Here is a 15040-nt window from a genome sequence, read left to right as displayed (position 1 = left end):
TGCCAGCGAGCCCCAGCCTTCTGATACTTTGTCTTTCCAACACACCTCCCCACTCAAGGTTCAGCCTTGTATATGTTTATTTTGAATGTGTCTATGAATTTTAAACTTACTTGAAAGTAGAGAATATTTAGGCAGGAGAGTTTCTTTCTTTTTTTTTTTTGCGGTACTAAGTACTAGGGATGGAACCCAGGGGCATTCTACCTCCGAGGTACACCCCCCGCCCTACTTTTGCTCTTTATTTTGAAACAGGGTCTCACTGAGTTGCAAAGGGCCTCACTAAGTAGCTGATGCTGTTCACGAACTGCGATCCTCTGGTCTCAGCTTCCCGAATGCTGGGATTACAAGCGTGCACCACCATGCCTGACTTTAGGCAGAGAGTTTTGACACTTCTTAGGAAAATTAAAGATACCCCAGTCCTGGGATGGGAACTGTCAGCCAAGCCCATCTATGCATCCTGTCCAAGAAGTACTTGGCACTAGAGCCAGGCAGAACCAAAAAAAAAAAAAAAAAAAAAGGCCAGCCCCAGGCCCCACTTCCCTGTGCTAGGGGCCTTTAGGGACCTTGCAGTTCCACACATGGGTGCACAGAGGAATGTGCTGGAGATAATCACAGCCCTAGTGTGAGCACAGGGGGTTGGCATAGGAGGAGACAGTGTGATTCCAAAGATAGAACCAGTAAGGTTGGGCAGGAGGTGGGGAGGGAGACGAGTTGGAAGAAGGCCGTCAGCCTAGGGTAGTGTGTATGGAAGGCAGGGAGACCATCTCATTGCCATAGCAGTGGGTTTCATCACACATCAAAACCATGTCGCCAGCCAGGCATGGCTGTCATCCCAGTACTTGGGAGGCTGAGACAGGAGGATTGCAGATTCAAGGCCAGCCTCGACATCTTAGTGAGACCCCCATTTAAAAAAAGATTGGGAGTATATCTTGGCAGTAGAATGCCTTGGGTTTAATCCCCAGTACCAAAAATAAAACCCCTGGCACTCCTGCCCCTGGTACACAACCTGACTCCTCCCTCCCACTTTTTTCGGCTCACAGAACTACCCTCCGTATTGTCCTCCCTGTGTCCCCAGCTTGTCCACCCAGCTCCTCCTAGCATAAGCCCCACCCAGCCAAGTTCAAGGCCTCTGCATCTCAGTGCTTCTCTCTCTTAGCATCTAGAACCTTCCCTACAATGCAGCACAGCCCTCCCTCTCAGTGTCCCCAAGCCCAGCCGTCCCTGTGACCTCTGCTCACACCTGCATGTGACTTCCCCTCTCCAGCAGGGCCCTGTTTCCCTGCATTCATCTCTCTCTCACTGTCATGGCCCTGCACAGTTCTGTTAAACTTCCCCACACACCCAGTCCTCCCTTCTATGTGGGCGGGCGCCTCCTCTCTGTACCCACATCCTCACCTGCACAACGCCCCAGCCTCCCAGCCTCACGCTCACCTGGGCTCTGCTCCATCTGCAGGTTTGGGGACCTCGCCCCACCCACTGCCTTTTCTTTCTTTCCTTCTTTCTTTCTTTCCTTCTTTCTTTTCTTTCTTTCCTTCCTTCTGGAATTTTCTTTCTTTCTTTCTTTCTTTCTTTCTTTCTTTCTTTCTTTCTTTCTTTCTTTCTTTCTTCCTCCTCTCACCTCTTCTTTTCCTGGGATTCCTGCCTGCCTGCCTACAAATGTACTCTGGTTGGAAGGCTGAGACAGGAGGATCACAGGATTGAGGCCAGCCTCAGAACTTAGGGAGATACTGTTTCAAAATAAAATTTGTAAAAGGCTGGGGATATAACACAGAGGAAGAATGCCCCTGGGCTCAATCACCAGTACTGGAGAGCGGGAGGAGACCCCAGAACTGGGTGTGTGGCCAGGACACAGTGGTGGTGATACAGGCCTAGAATCCTAGTGCGTGGGAGGCTTGGGCAGGAAGATCGCAGGTCCAAGGCAACTTAGCAACTCACACAGCCCCAGCAACTTAGCCGGTCCAGCCGCCCTGGCCACGGCTGCCTTGGGAAGGTCATGAGACCCAGGACCCAGCTGCCCCTTGCAGGCCCCCTGGTCTCAGCGTGCGGGCGACCATGTTCTCCTTCAGACTCCTTTGCTCTTAATTCCCTGGCTGCAGGTCCCTGCTGCCTCATCACCTCCTGAGGCTGCTGTTAGCGTTCCCATTCCCCAAGGTCAGGTTCTCCCTAAAGACACGCTCCTCCACACTGCCCTCCTGCCCTGTCTTAGTTCTTCCCCACACTGGGGCCGCACAGTGGGCAGCCACAGCTTTGACCTCACCTAGAGGCTTCCCAGTCCCTCCTGTGTCCCTTCCTGCCGTCCCCACGGGGCTGACACCCCCCCACTGCCTCAAATCCAACATGCCCTTGTCCTCTTCCTCCCCACCACCCATGGCAGGGATGAGGCCACTTCAGCTGGTCACCCAGGGGCCGAGGTGTCTCTGTACTACACACCCAGCCAGTCCCCAAGCCTGTCCTTCCCCACGTCTTTGACAACCTTCCGGCTCTCCACGGTCCAGCCGAGCCACTGGCGGCCTAGGACTCAGTGTCCCCTATGAGGCACTGGCCTGTCCTTGCCTCAGGCTCCCTCTCTTATAACATGACTTAGTTGTCTTAGTCATCTCCTCCTCCTCCTCCTCTTTCTCCTCCTCCTCCTCTTTCATACTGGAGATTGGACTCTACCCCCAGCCCTTCTTATTTTTTGCCTTGAAACAGGTTCTCTCCAAGTTGTTGAGAATCTCACTAAGTTGCTGAGGCTGACCTCAAACCTGCAATCATCTTGTCTCAGCCTCCCACATACTGGGATTGCAGGCATGCACCATCACACCTGGCTGGCTTAGTATTTTTTCCTCGTAGCCTTTCGTCCTTAAACCCCAGGTTGCTTCCTCACTCTGTCCCATAGGTTGTCCAGGCACCTCATCCTGGCACCGTGGCCCATACTCACCCTCATTCATCAGTCACAATTTCTCCTCACACCCACCCTTCCACAAAACCCACACTCCAACCAGAGTGGAGGACCCTCATCCCTAGTGGCCACACCCTCCTCACCTGGGATTGTATCCCGATCGTGCCCGCCCCCTGCCCACCATGCCCCGTTCCCATCTGTCAGTGTTCAGCCTCCCTTGGACCCCAGGTCTGTGGAACTTTTGCCAGGAAGGTCTGACCCCTTCCCAGAGCTCTCTGCACCTAGGGTGTTATGGAGCAACTTCCTTGGCCTTTTGATGGCAAGCAGCCTTGTATCTCTCCTATTGCCTAGCAGGGGGTCTGTATGGAATAGACGAAAGAGAGAGAGAGAGAGAGAGAGAGAGAGAGAGAGAGAGAGAGAGCGAGCAAGCAGATGGCAACCTTCAACAGCACAGAGGGGCCTCTACTTGACCCTCTGTGTGGTGGCAGCCAGCGTGTGTCCTTGATAAGAGCACCAGCCTGCAGGAACACTTGCAGAATGGTTCATGGGAGGGGAGCTACTGTCAGCTCTGAGGTAGCCCCTTACCCAAGCCACTTCCCTCCCTCTCCCCTGTCTCCTCAATACCTCCTCTGCCTGGCCTCCCCCTGTGTGGGCCGGCACACTATGGTGGGAATGACAGCTGCCCAGTTTTGCTGCAGGAGAACCCGTATTTAATGCTGAAGGGAAACCACCAGGAGATGGACGGCAACGACCGCTACGAGGGCTTCTGTGTGGACATGCTGGAGGAGCTGGCCCAGATCCTGCGCTTCAACTACAAGATCCGCCTGGTGGGGGATGGCGTGTACGGCGTGCCAGAGGCCAACGGCACCTGGACCGGCATGGTGGGGGAGCTGATCGCCAGGGTGAGCAGAGGCCGGCTCTGTGCTGGCTGGTGGGCGGGCGCGAGGGAGGGAGGGCACGAAGACATGACTTAGTCTTGTTTGTAAGTCATTCCACAAATCCTCGCCAAGTTGGCATGGATCCAGGCACTGGGACATACTTCGGTGAATAAGACCTCAGGACCCCTGCCCCTCGGCCCTCCCAGGCCAGCCCTCCATAGGTCTGACCCAGCTGCATGGATTTGGAGGTAGGGCCTACATCTGCATAACCCAGGTGCTTTTTCTCAGCTCTGAGGACTTTGTGGCTCGTGAGCATCCCAGGCTGAGCTTAGACGGACCCTGGGAAGTAGAACACTCCCACATCCTATGACTCCGACTTGAGAGATAGTGTCAAGAGAGACGTGGTTAATAAGGGGAAAGGGGCTGGCTCTCAGTGACGATGACTTTGTTACTTCTTGTATTATCTTTCGCTGTCCTTTTATAGATAGGCATCAAGGTGCACTTGGATGTGCTGTCGATTTTCAGGGTAAATGTAGAGACTTGATTAAAATGCAGGTGCGCATTGTAGGATGTCAATCTTCTGATAGATTAGAGCAAGGGTAAGAGAAAGTTCTTCCAGTGGGACATTTCTTGTTTTCTTTGCACACACTATTAACAACTGTAAAAAATAATTAAATCATGGCAGATTCACTGTCTGGGTTTCTACAGCTGAGGATTTATGATCAGGACAGGTGAGGAGGACCCACTGCAGAGAGCCCAGACCTCGGTTACCGGTGTCACCTTGAACCAGCCCCTTTCTCTCTCTGCGTTTAAGACTAGAATTAAAACTAGAAGGAGCTCCTTCCTGCTGCTTCCCAGCACGCATTGATGGGCCATGTGCTTTTCACGCAACATCACCAATCCTCTTTAAATATACCTTTCCATTGCTGGTTACCCCACCTTATGAAGGAGGCATCTGATCTCAGAGAGCTTGTCCAGAACCACACTGTTAATATGAGACAAAGCTGGGATAGAAACTCAGATCCCTTAATTGACTGAATGACAGTCTCATGCTGGCTAATGATGTTTCAGTGAGCAGTGCTCTGTGTAGATGGCGGCCCCATACAATGATTCCACCAGTGAAATCTTCATTTGTGGAAGTATTCTCCATGATGCTTGCACCATGATGAAGTCGCTCATTCATTTCCCAGAACATATCTCCTCTGTCAAGTTACCTTGAACTGTAATATTATTTTAATCCTTTATATGTACCAAGCCTGGAATATAAGCTACATTTTTAAAATCCTGGTCTTCAAGGATACAGATATTAGCTGGGTATGAAGTGAGCTACCCTGGATAATGCGTTGTGAAAAGTTCTCTATAGATGGAAATTAGAAGAGGTGTTCAGGAGTTGAGGAGGGATGGCTCTTAGGAGTTTGGCTGACAGTATATACTGTGCAATAACCAAGGGGGTTAAAATCTCAAGCCTCGTTTAGGGAACTTGGAGTTGGGAACTTCCCAGAGTTTCTGGAGTTGAGTGAGCTGGTTCAGACGTGAGATCTTACTCACACAGAGAGGCTGGTGCATGGAGTACTAACCAATCAAGAGACCCCGGAAGTTTCGAGGGCCCTGGGGAAACCTCCCAAGGGATGGGGGTGGGGGACAAAGGCTTCAGCTGGGACCTCTGGCGGTTTTTGAGACTTGCTGGTGATGCGCTTGCTTCTGGAGAAAGGGAGGAACGTGCACTTACCACTTTCCTCTGCAGTCCCAGACTCCCTGCTGGAACCTTCTTTCCATTGGGATTCCCCTGCAAAGGCTGAACTGCCAGCCTCTCCCTTACCTGCTCTCCAACGTCCTCGGTCACCTTGAGTCTATCTCCTCAGCCTCCTTGGGCTGCCTGGTGCCTGGTAGGGTAACTTTGGGGGAGGTGGAGTCAGTACACAGCCATCTCCTTATTAGTCCCCTAATGAGCTGTGACAGGGACTGGCAGGAGAGGGAGAGGAGCTTAGGACTCAAGATATGCCGCTACATGCTGAGTGACTCAGGCAATCAGACGGGAATCTTAAGATTCACCCCAGCTCGTCTTTTAAGCAAAAACACTGCTGCTTTGATCTCATCGAGACTTGGTGATGAGATATTAATGAACTAATTAACCCATTAATTCAACAACTATTTGTTGAACACCTTCCCCTGTTCTAGCCATTAGAGATACCGTGGGAATGAAATAAACACAGACATTGCCCTCATGGGCCTTCCGGATTAGGAACAAGACAGACAGTAATGAATGATCACATTTGTATGTAATTCAGACTGATGAGTGCAAGGGAGGTGGAGGGCCAGGCACTAGGGGGAAGCATCTAGAAGGAAGGGGTCTGGCCTGGAGGGGCAGGGACAGAAGAGGGAAGGTGTCCCTTGGAGAAGATGTCAGCCCTGCCTTCTGAAGAATGGGTAGGAGCCGCCTGGGCAAGAAGGGAAGGGCTAGCCGGGTGTAGTGGTACATTTCTATAATCCCAGTATTGGGGAGCTGAGAGAAGAAGATTGCAGGTTAAGGCCAGCCTCAGCAATGTAGCAGGACTTTCATCAGTCTGGTGAGACCTAGACAGAATTAACAAGGGCTGTGAGCATAGCACAGGGATAGATAGAGTCCCTTCTAGATTCAATCCCCAGTAGTACTACAAAAAAAAGAAAGAAAGAGAGAGAGAAAGAAAGAAGAGAAAGAAGAGAAAAAAGAGCAGAAGGGTGTCTGAGTGCCACAGGGTTGAGCCCTATGATGATGATGCTACAACCCTACCTTCCCCAAGTTTGAAGCACTGACACATCTGCCAGGATGCTCCTTACAACTGTAGTATTCCTAGGCATGGAGCCTCCTCTAGGACCCATTCCCCAAGTTGGACCAGAAAATTCCAGTAGAGGATCCCCATGTGACCACTGAGGCTACTGAATTTCCACTTTAGATGCAACATAAGAAGCCGTCACCTCTAAACTTTGTACAGATGAGCAAGCGGAGACCCAGAGAGCTCAAGTGGCCTGACATGGTTCACAGAGCTCGTGAGTTCAGAGCTTGGAGAGAGAATGAATCTTGAGGTAAGATAGACCTAAGCTAGCACCTTGCTCTATCTGCTTACTCAATAGGTGTCCTTGGACAAGTTATTTCACACTTTCCACCTGTCCACTCAAGGCTCCACTGTTCATTTGCAGAGATTTTTTTTTTTGTAAAGACAGGAAACACATACACACGCGTCTGCACACACACACAATATTTGGCAAACAGGAAGCGTGAGAGTGGTGTTAGGCTAGGCTCCTGGAGGCTAAGGCCAGAGCTTAGGTGCTAAGTCAGGGATACAATTCTAATTCCAAGGAGGGAGGGGAAGGAAGGGGAGCACGGTGGGCTAGGGGGCAGAGCATGTCTAATGGGGCATGTTAGCATGTTGGTCATACATAGCTTTATGCTAAGCACGGTGATGGCACTTTGGTCTGCAAAGGCCAGACGCAGCTATTGCCTTGCCCAGAAGTTCACCACAGGAGCACATCTCTCTCATTGGTCAAAGTTTATGCATAGGAGGTCACCTCTCCCTCTCTTCTGGGCTGTGTACAGGACCCTCTGGTATCTTCAGAGAAGTTAGATTGGATGACAGAGAGACAGATGTGAAGGGCACACTGGTCACGTGGGCTGATCCAGTGGTTGGTGTGAGCTGTGCCCCTGTTGGCCTGCAGCCTTGCCTCTGGCATCAGGAGGCCATGCAGGCCAGGCAACAAGAGGTTCCACATACATTTTGCATCTCAGCAACGTGAGGAAGCCTCGGTACTGGAGGCTGAAGGCTCCAGGTACAAGAAGACATGGAGGGTCAAAAACACAGTCACAGGGCCAGGCCTGCCATGCAGACAGAGCACCATAAAGACACAGCACAGCTCTCAGGGTAGGGACAGGACCTGCTAGTCCTCCAGGGAGGACAGAAACTTCCTTCTGTGGGTCACAGGGGTGCAAGCGGTGACCAGCCATCCTACTGCAGGACTGCTGGGGCTGTCAAGAGAAAATCCTCGTGGCCAACCAAGCCAGGGATGAGCAAAAGCTCCCTTGGCCCTGAATGATGGTTACCAGGCCCTGGTAGGGGACCCCAGGCTGTCTCTCAGTGTCTTCTTCTTGTTGAAGGGGTGTATATTCACAAAGCCTCTGCTCTGTCAACAGCAGGTAGTGGAAGTTATTTTTTCATCATGCTGGGGCAAACCTGAGATTCCTTCTTGGGGTTCAGGATCCTGCACCAGCTCCTCTGTGCTGGGGCCTTGGGGTTGCACACAGGCAAGGTGGCTGCTCCAGGCTTTCATTTTCATAGCACCCATGAAACCTGGAGACAAGGAGGAGTGTATGTGTACAAGGGTGCAGTGATGGCTGTGTGTATACAGGGCTGCTCACCAAACTCCTGGAGAAAGAGTGAGGCCACTGCAGCTGAAACTCTAGCAACAGGGATGCAGGCTTGCTATCAAGAAGAACCCTCCAGAAAGAGGCTCTGGGCTGACCCCCAAATCTGTATCTTTGGAGCGTTTGAGAGTATATCAGCTGCTATATGTCTGTGTGATATGGAGTAAAGGATAGAGGTACAGCGTTGTCACCAGTGAATATCCTAGAACCTCAGTCTTCTATCACCTGCTTACCCAAGACATGTGGCACCAAAGTCCTGAAAGAGCACTCAGGCATCTTTCCAGCATGTGTGTGAAAATCATCAGAGCACATCTTCATGTGTAGATCCCATTAAAAGGGGGAGCTCGGTTGGAGCAAAGGCAAGTATACACACATAGACTGAGCAGATAGACAAGAAGCACGGCTGTTGGGCGGCCCTGTGGTTTGGATTCATTTTGCCCCAGTGGGCTGCCTTTCACATCCTTGGGGCGTGGCTCAGGAAGCAAGTTCAGGAGACAGAGCCTTCATCTAGCTTCATGGCTCAGAACAGAGCACCCTCTTGGTATCAACTCTTTGTTGGCATCAATTCCTGTTAGCAGAATGGCATGATTGGGTTAAAAGAGAAAGGGCTTTGAAAGGCTCACATTCAAGGCTCCTAAGCCATGGACATCAAATAGCTCTTATCAATGACATGTTGATGAATTAATAAATGAAGCTGAAATGCTCCCTTTCATTTCCCCTCCTGAGAAGGGAATTTGCTGGACTTGAGGAGGAGGGTGGCTGGCTGTCTGTGGCCTCAATCCACTGGGAAGGCTGTCCAGAGACATTTTGCTGAACTAAAAAGAAAAAAGAAAAAAAACTCAGCTACTCCCCTGGGATCATTTTTCACCTTGAAGCCAGAGACTATTTTAACTGCAAATAGGTCATAGAATTCTGTTCGGCATTCTTTAAAAATAAAGTGATCTGGAGGCCAAACCTGAGCATTCAACTATTCATGTGACAGACAAGCTCAGGAAGAGCTGTGCTTTACCTTCTGGGTGGAGGCTTGCTTTCTGTACTTACTCTATTCAAGAAGAGATGGGCTTCAACTATTATCCGGTGATTCATTCATTCACCCATCCATCAAAGAGCCTACTTCCTGACAAGCAATATTTAAATATGAGAAATTGCCTGTAAGGAGTTCAGGATTTACTCAAAAAGGTAAACCAAGAATTGCTGTATGGGGTGACAGATGCTATATTAATAATACTTATAATGATGATAATAATGGGTGACATGTGTTACATGTTTTCCTTGGGCCAGGCATGATTCTAAGCACTTGGCTGTGTTAACCAAATCCTTACACCAACCAAATTTTGTAGAGGAGGAAATTGAATCACAGAGCAGTTAAGAAATCTGCTCAAAGGCACATAGTAGTGACTGGCAGGAATGGCTGTATGGATGAGGTGTGGCATGATTTGGGGGAAGGGCTCACCAAGGAAGTGACAGGTGAGCAGGACAGTAGGTACCGCTGCTGCTTCACTTCACATAGTTTTGCTTATCTATGGTAAACCTGCTTTGAAATGTTAAATGGAAAATCCAACAATAAATCATTCAGAAGTCTTACATTGTGGGTAGTATGATAGCATCTTGCACAGTTTTGCTTCAACCTGCCTGGGATGTGGATCATTCCTGTGTCCAGAGTTTCTACACTGTATAGACTACTCACCTGTTAGTTAGGAACTATGCACATTAGACAGATTGACTATGGTGTGTGGCAGTGCCTGTGTTCTAACGACCCTTATGTTACCTAATAATAATGTTCCAAAGTGCAAGAGTAGTGATGTTGGCAATTCCAGTATGCCAAAGAGGAGTCATAAAGTGCTTCCTTTTAGGTAAGAATGTAAAAGTTCTCTACTTAATAAGGAAAAAAATCGCATGCTGTGGTTTCTGAGATCTACAGTAAGAATGAATCCTCTATCCATGAAATTGTGAACTAAATGCATGCTAGTTTTGCTTTTACAACTTAACCTGCAAGTTTTTTGGTCACGGAGTATAGGTGCTTAGTTAAGATGAACAAGACATTAAATTATAGGGTTCAGTACTATGCATGGTTCCAGACATCCAGTGGGTATTTGGAATGCTTCTTCTGTGGATACAATGGCACTGTTTATTGATGATCAAAAAAGATTGTCCTGATAGGACAGGATATTCTAGGTGTAGTGCATGCTGAGATAAACACCACAGAACCATTGGTTCTGGGTAACCAGAAGCAAGGATGGTAAGAGGCAGAGGGAGGAAGGCTGTGGTCAGGACCAATTGTAGTAGGTTCAAGTATTTGGATATTCAAACTACGTCCAGAGGGCTAGTGGAAGTTACTGAAGAGCTGGTGGTCTGTTTATGATATTCAAAAAGGGGGTGGCACAATGGCATGGTTCCAGAATGTTCTCTAGCAGGTGAGGGGAGCACAGATGGGAGGCCGGATGCAGGTTTGCTTATTAGACAGTTGCCCCATGATCCAAGAGGATGGGGTGGGATGAATCACCGCAACAACAGAGGCTGCCCAGGGGAGGATGGTGACAGCGGCAGGTGCCCTACACTCAGGTCTAGGACCTAGAGGCAGGGGGGAGCTCCCCTTCCACGCAGACTTGTAAGCATGGAATAAGATCATTCCGCCTCTTGGGTAAGAGGGCTGGCTGCTTGGCTCTCAGAAAAGTCCTTTCCAGAAAGGCTTCCTGAGGGGTACGTACTGAGCCTGAGCCCTGCTTGCCGCCCGTGAGTCTGGGAAGGGAGGGCTGCACTGCTTTCTTGCTCACTGACAGTTGACCTTGGGAATTAAAGGATCAAAGACCTGAATGACATCTTAGACCACAGCCACTTGCCCTGTCCCTCTTAGAGTGTCCTGCCTCCCACTACACTGTTTTGTTTTGAGTTCCATAAGGGCTCTTTCTGGTCACCCACCTTTCACCCACCTGATGAAGAAGCTAATGGAAATATCTGGGCAGCCCCTCTCCTGGAGATGAGTGCTTGGCCTCCACCACTGCACTGGGCTCTCCTGACCACACCCATCGGGAGTGGGGATACACTCCTTGGAGGATCGCAGCAGGGCCTGCCTCAGCATGAACCGGCTCACACCACACCTGCTCGTTGCCTGCTTTCAGTAAGGCTTGGCCAGGGGCTTCCAGATTCTCTTTTTCCTTCCATTGGTATTATCAGGAAGACACTCGGCCATCTCTCTCCCCAGCTCAGAGCTGAGCCACAAGCAGGGAAAGGAGTACAAAGGCGAGGGGGATTGTAGTTTGTTCTTCAACTTAGTGTTTACACGACTGTGAGGCAGGGATTAGTATCCCATTCCGTGGACGAGAAAGTGGAGGTTCAGGGTGTTCTATGGCTAACCCAAGTTCAGACATATAGCACATGGCCCAGTTAGTAGACCTCATTCTCATTTTCTTCCCACTATACCACGGAAATACATAAATCCTGGAGGCTGCAGCAGAGAAGGATTAGGGGGGTAGATAGTCTTTCTGTTCTCCATATCTGCTTGCTAAGAGAAAGGAACGGGCTGGCCCAGGAGAGTGGCAATAAGATCTGAGATGGACACTTGAATGACATGTCCTCAACCGTCATATCTGGAGAGTGGGTGTATTATGGTCACCTCCTTCTTGCAGACTGAGGAAACCAGCCCCAATCAGTTGACGCTTGGGGACAGGAGAACGTGAAACCAGCTCCTTCAGCTCCTTCAGCTAGCAGTACAGATAGACACCAACAGAAATCACTTTAACACACGCTTGTGTGGAATAGTGCTATGTTAGAAACACCAAGGTAGCCGGGTGTGGCGGCACACACTTGTAATCCCAATGCTTGGGAGGCGAAGACAGGAGGATTGTGCAGGTTCAAAGTCAGCCGTGCTGGCTTAAGAGACCCTGTTTCCAAATTTTAAAAAAAAGTATAAAAATAGGTACTGGGAGTGTAGCCTGGAGGTAGAAGGGTTTCCAGGAACCCCAGTACCACACACACACAAAAAGAATAAACGAATAATAATAAAAAAGAAACACCAAGGAATGTCACAAACTCTGGTGTTTCTAACAAAGAATGGGAAGCCCAGACAAGGCCGCCACTGCTTCAAGAGAAGACCTCAGAGTTCTGCCCGCCCGCCCACCCTTAGGTCCCTGTGTTGGTGGGTTCCCAGCAGAGTTGTTGGTAGGAGGATCTCAAGGGACTTAGAGCATGGTCAGGTGCAGAGCTATCTCACAGCTTTGGACTAGGAGCGCCTCCAAACCCCAGAGGCATCTGGAAGCAGACTGGGAAGTATGTCAGAAAGCTCACTTTGGGAATTATTTCTGCCTTCCCCACTGGATGCCAGCTATTTAGGGGATGGAGTGATCTACAAAAGAAATGAGAATGATTTGTGATGGCACCTGCAGCCTTCTAAGAGAATGGCCCGGTGGTCAGCTGGAGAAATGGTATCAGGGGCTTGATTTGGGGCAGGAACAGGGAAGGAAGCCATGGACAATGGCGTCTTAATATCTTCTAAGAACACTTTGGTCCCATTTTCCTACCTGCACTGCAGAGGTGAGGATGTCTCCCACAGATTCAGCCATGCATAAATCTGAGGTCTAATCATGCCAGGCTTGAACCTGAGACCATGTGTGCTGTGGAGGTCTGGTTTGGCAAGCAGGGACCCATGGATGTGCTCATTCACCATCCAGTTTTAGGATTACTCCCCAAGTCTGAGTTTCTAAGGTTGCTAAGCCTGGTTCTTGCACTCCCCTCCTCCCCAAGGGTAAGAATCCTATTTCTAAACCTGAGGCTAGGAACTTGTTGATCCTGCTGATACTCTTCCTGTCTCAGGTCAATATTACCTGTCTCTAGATGTCCTGATTCAACATTAGATGTTGCTTCAGGTTGAATAAGACACAGGGCCTACTTCCTCAGAGCTCACACTTTCTCTACAGAGAACCTCCAAGGAAAGGTGTGCAGGTTATATATCGTCCAAATGTTGAACCTAGCCTGAGAGCCAGTCCTCTGTTCACCAAGCATGTGCTCTGGTGTGGGATAGTATCTGCCTTAGTAGATTCTCTTCCTGCAAAGATGCCTTTTGCTTGCCAACTCATATGCCTGAAAGTCTGCTGGGAGAGTCAATTTTTATTATTCATACAGTAGCCCCAGTTCTGCCGGGAACCAAGCCCAGTGTATAAAGACAATATGAGACCATAGCATGAGATATATGCAAAATGGAACATACCAAATTCTACAGGAGCACAAAGAAGAAAGGAAGTCGTTGAGCTGGGGGGAACAGCACTAATGGAAATTGTAGCTATTGTTTAGTGGATACCTACTGCCCATGAGGCATCTATTACACCTCATTGCCTCTCCATACAACAGTCTGACAAGATAAATGTTGTTCACAATTTATAATAGTAATGTCGAGGTTAATTTTTCCTAACCAGAGAGCCCACCTAAGTCACACAGCTGCCGAGTAAGTGACCTGGAACTCAAAGCCAAGCCTGACTTGAAAGTCCATGGTCACTCCACTGTGATACCTCCAGGGAAACAGAGTCAAGTCAGATCTTGGCAGACAAATAGGAGCTGTATAAATAGCAGGAGGACAGGAATTGTGGGCCAAAGGAGTGGGGGGATCTGAAACACAGGACAGGTTTAAGGAACACTGATAGTGCAACGTGGTCTGTGATAGGTCGAAGAGATGTCAGTGGTGTGAGTTCCAGCTCAGCTTGTGAAGATCACCATAGACAGAGGTGAGGAGCTGGCACTGTGTTCTAAAGACAGTGGAGAGAATTACTGGAGTGTGTAGAGCAGGACGGTGATGTGTTTCTATTTTGTGCAGAAATAAACTTTAGAGTGGTGGTTCTAAAGTTTGGGCCTGAAGCAGAGCATCAGCATCACCCAGGACTTGTTGGAAAATCTGCAATCTGGGGCTCCATCCAGACCCACCAAAGTCGAAACCTGGAGTGGGGCGCAGCAGTTGGCACTTGAGCAGGCCCTCGAGCTGCATCCCGATGTGTGCTTTGTCTTGAGAGCCACAGATCTCTAGTGTGGCTGCAGCATGAGTAGCCCTGGCCCCTGTGCATATTGGTGGGTGGAGTGGAAAAGAACTGGAGGCAGAGTGGGCCAGAGACTACTGAGCAGCAGGAAGGAAGACTTGGATGATGGTGGCAGTGGAGCTGAGTGGTGGTCATGGATTAGACAGGCTTCACAGAGGTGACCTGGATGGGCCTGGTTACTGGATGGAGAGAGTGCAGGAAGGGAGAGGTGGGTGGGCTCCAGGCTGGCCCCTGGTCTCTGTTTAAATGACAGATGGGATGGGGGAATAGTAATGGTACAAGTGGAGAGTAACTGTAGATGGCAGAGTTGAGGAGATGATGCGGGCACCGTGAGTCACAAAGGTGGGCGAGGAAGGCCAAGAGGACAGGGGTGGACCCGTGCTCTGTCTGGAAGTTGTCAGTGACAGGTGGTAATGAAAAGAGAACTGTAGAAAAGTCACCCAACTTTTCCGATCCCTGATGTCTTCTTCATCTCCCAAATGGAAATGATAGTATCCACTTGTGGATTCTGGTGAGAAATTGATGAAATATAATAATACTATTGGCACGCCTGGCACTTTGTAGGCTCAGCGACTCTCAGCTGTAGTACTCTCTGCTGCCTCCCTCTCCGCGCAGGCCTCTGCTTGCACCTCCTCTCCTGGCCTGAAGCCACCTGGCCCCAAACATGTGCACACATGCCTGACACTTCCAGGCGACCTGCTGGTCCAGGCCTGGGGACTGACTTCCTCTCCCAGGTTGACCTCGGTTGGCCTCTCCTCCCTTGCTAGTCCAGAAGCTGCGACGTATAATTTGTCAGCTCGCAGTGGATGCAGCACATGTCCATTCTAGACCTGCAGTAGGGAGGCCTGCAGTTTTCCTCGTTTGCAAG

General features: G+C 49.8%; 1 protein-coding gene across 1 annotated transcript in view; it reads left to right on the top strand.

Moving 5' to 3' along the window:
- Positions 1-15040, top strand: part of GRIK4 (glutamate ionotropic receptor kainate type subunit 4) — a gene marked incomplete at both ends in the record, with an annotated part of 288755 nt that overhangs the window by 211201 nt on the left and 62514 nt on the right. Inside the window, one exon of the mRNA XM_080705143.1 lies at positions 3577-3780. Within this exon, the coding sequence (XP_080561269.1) occupies positions 3577-3780 (204 nt within the window). The remainder of the gene's footprint in view (positions 1-3576; positions 3781-15040) is intronic.

This window comes from Muscardinus avellanarius, assembly GCF_963383645.1.
Source record: "Muscardinus avellanarius genome assembly, chromosome: 1".
Classification (NCBI taxonomy): domain Eukaryota; kingdom Metazoa; phylum Chordata; class Mammalia; order Rodentia; family Gliridae; genus Muscardinus; species Muscardinus avellanarius.
Note: the sequence above shows the minus strand (reverse complement) of the source record. Positions and strands in the feature narration are given on the sequence as shown.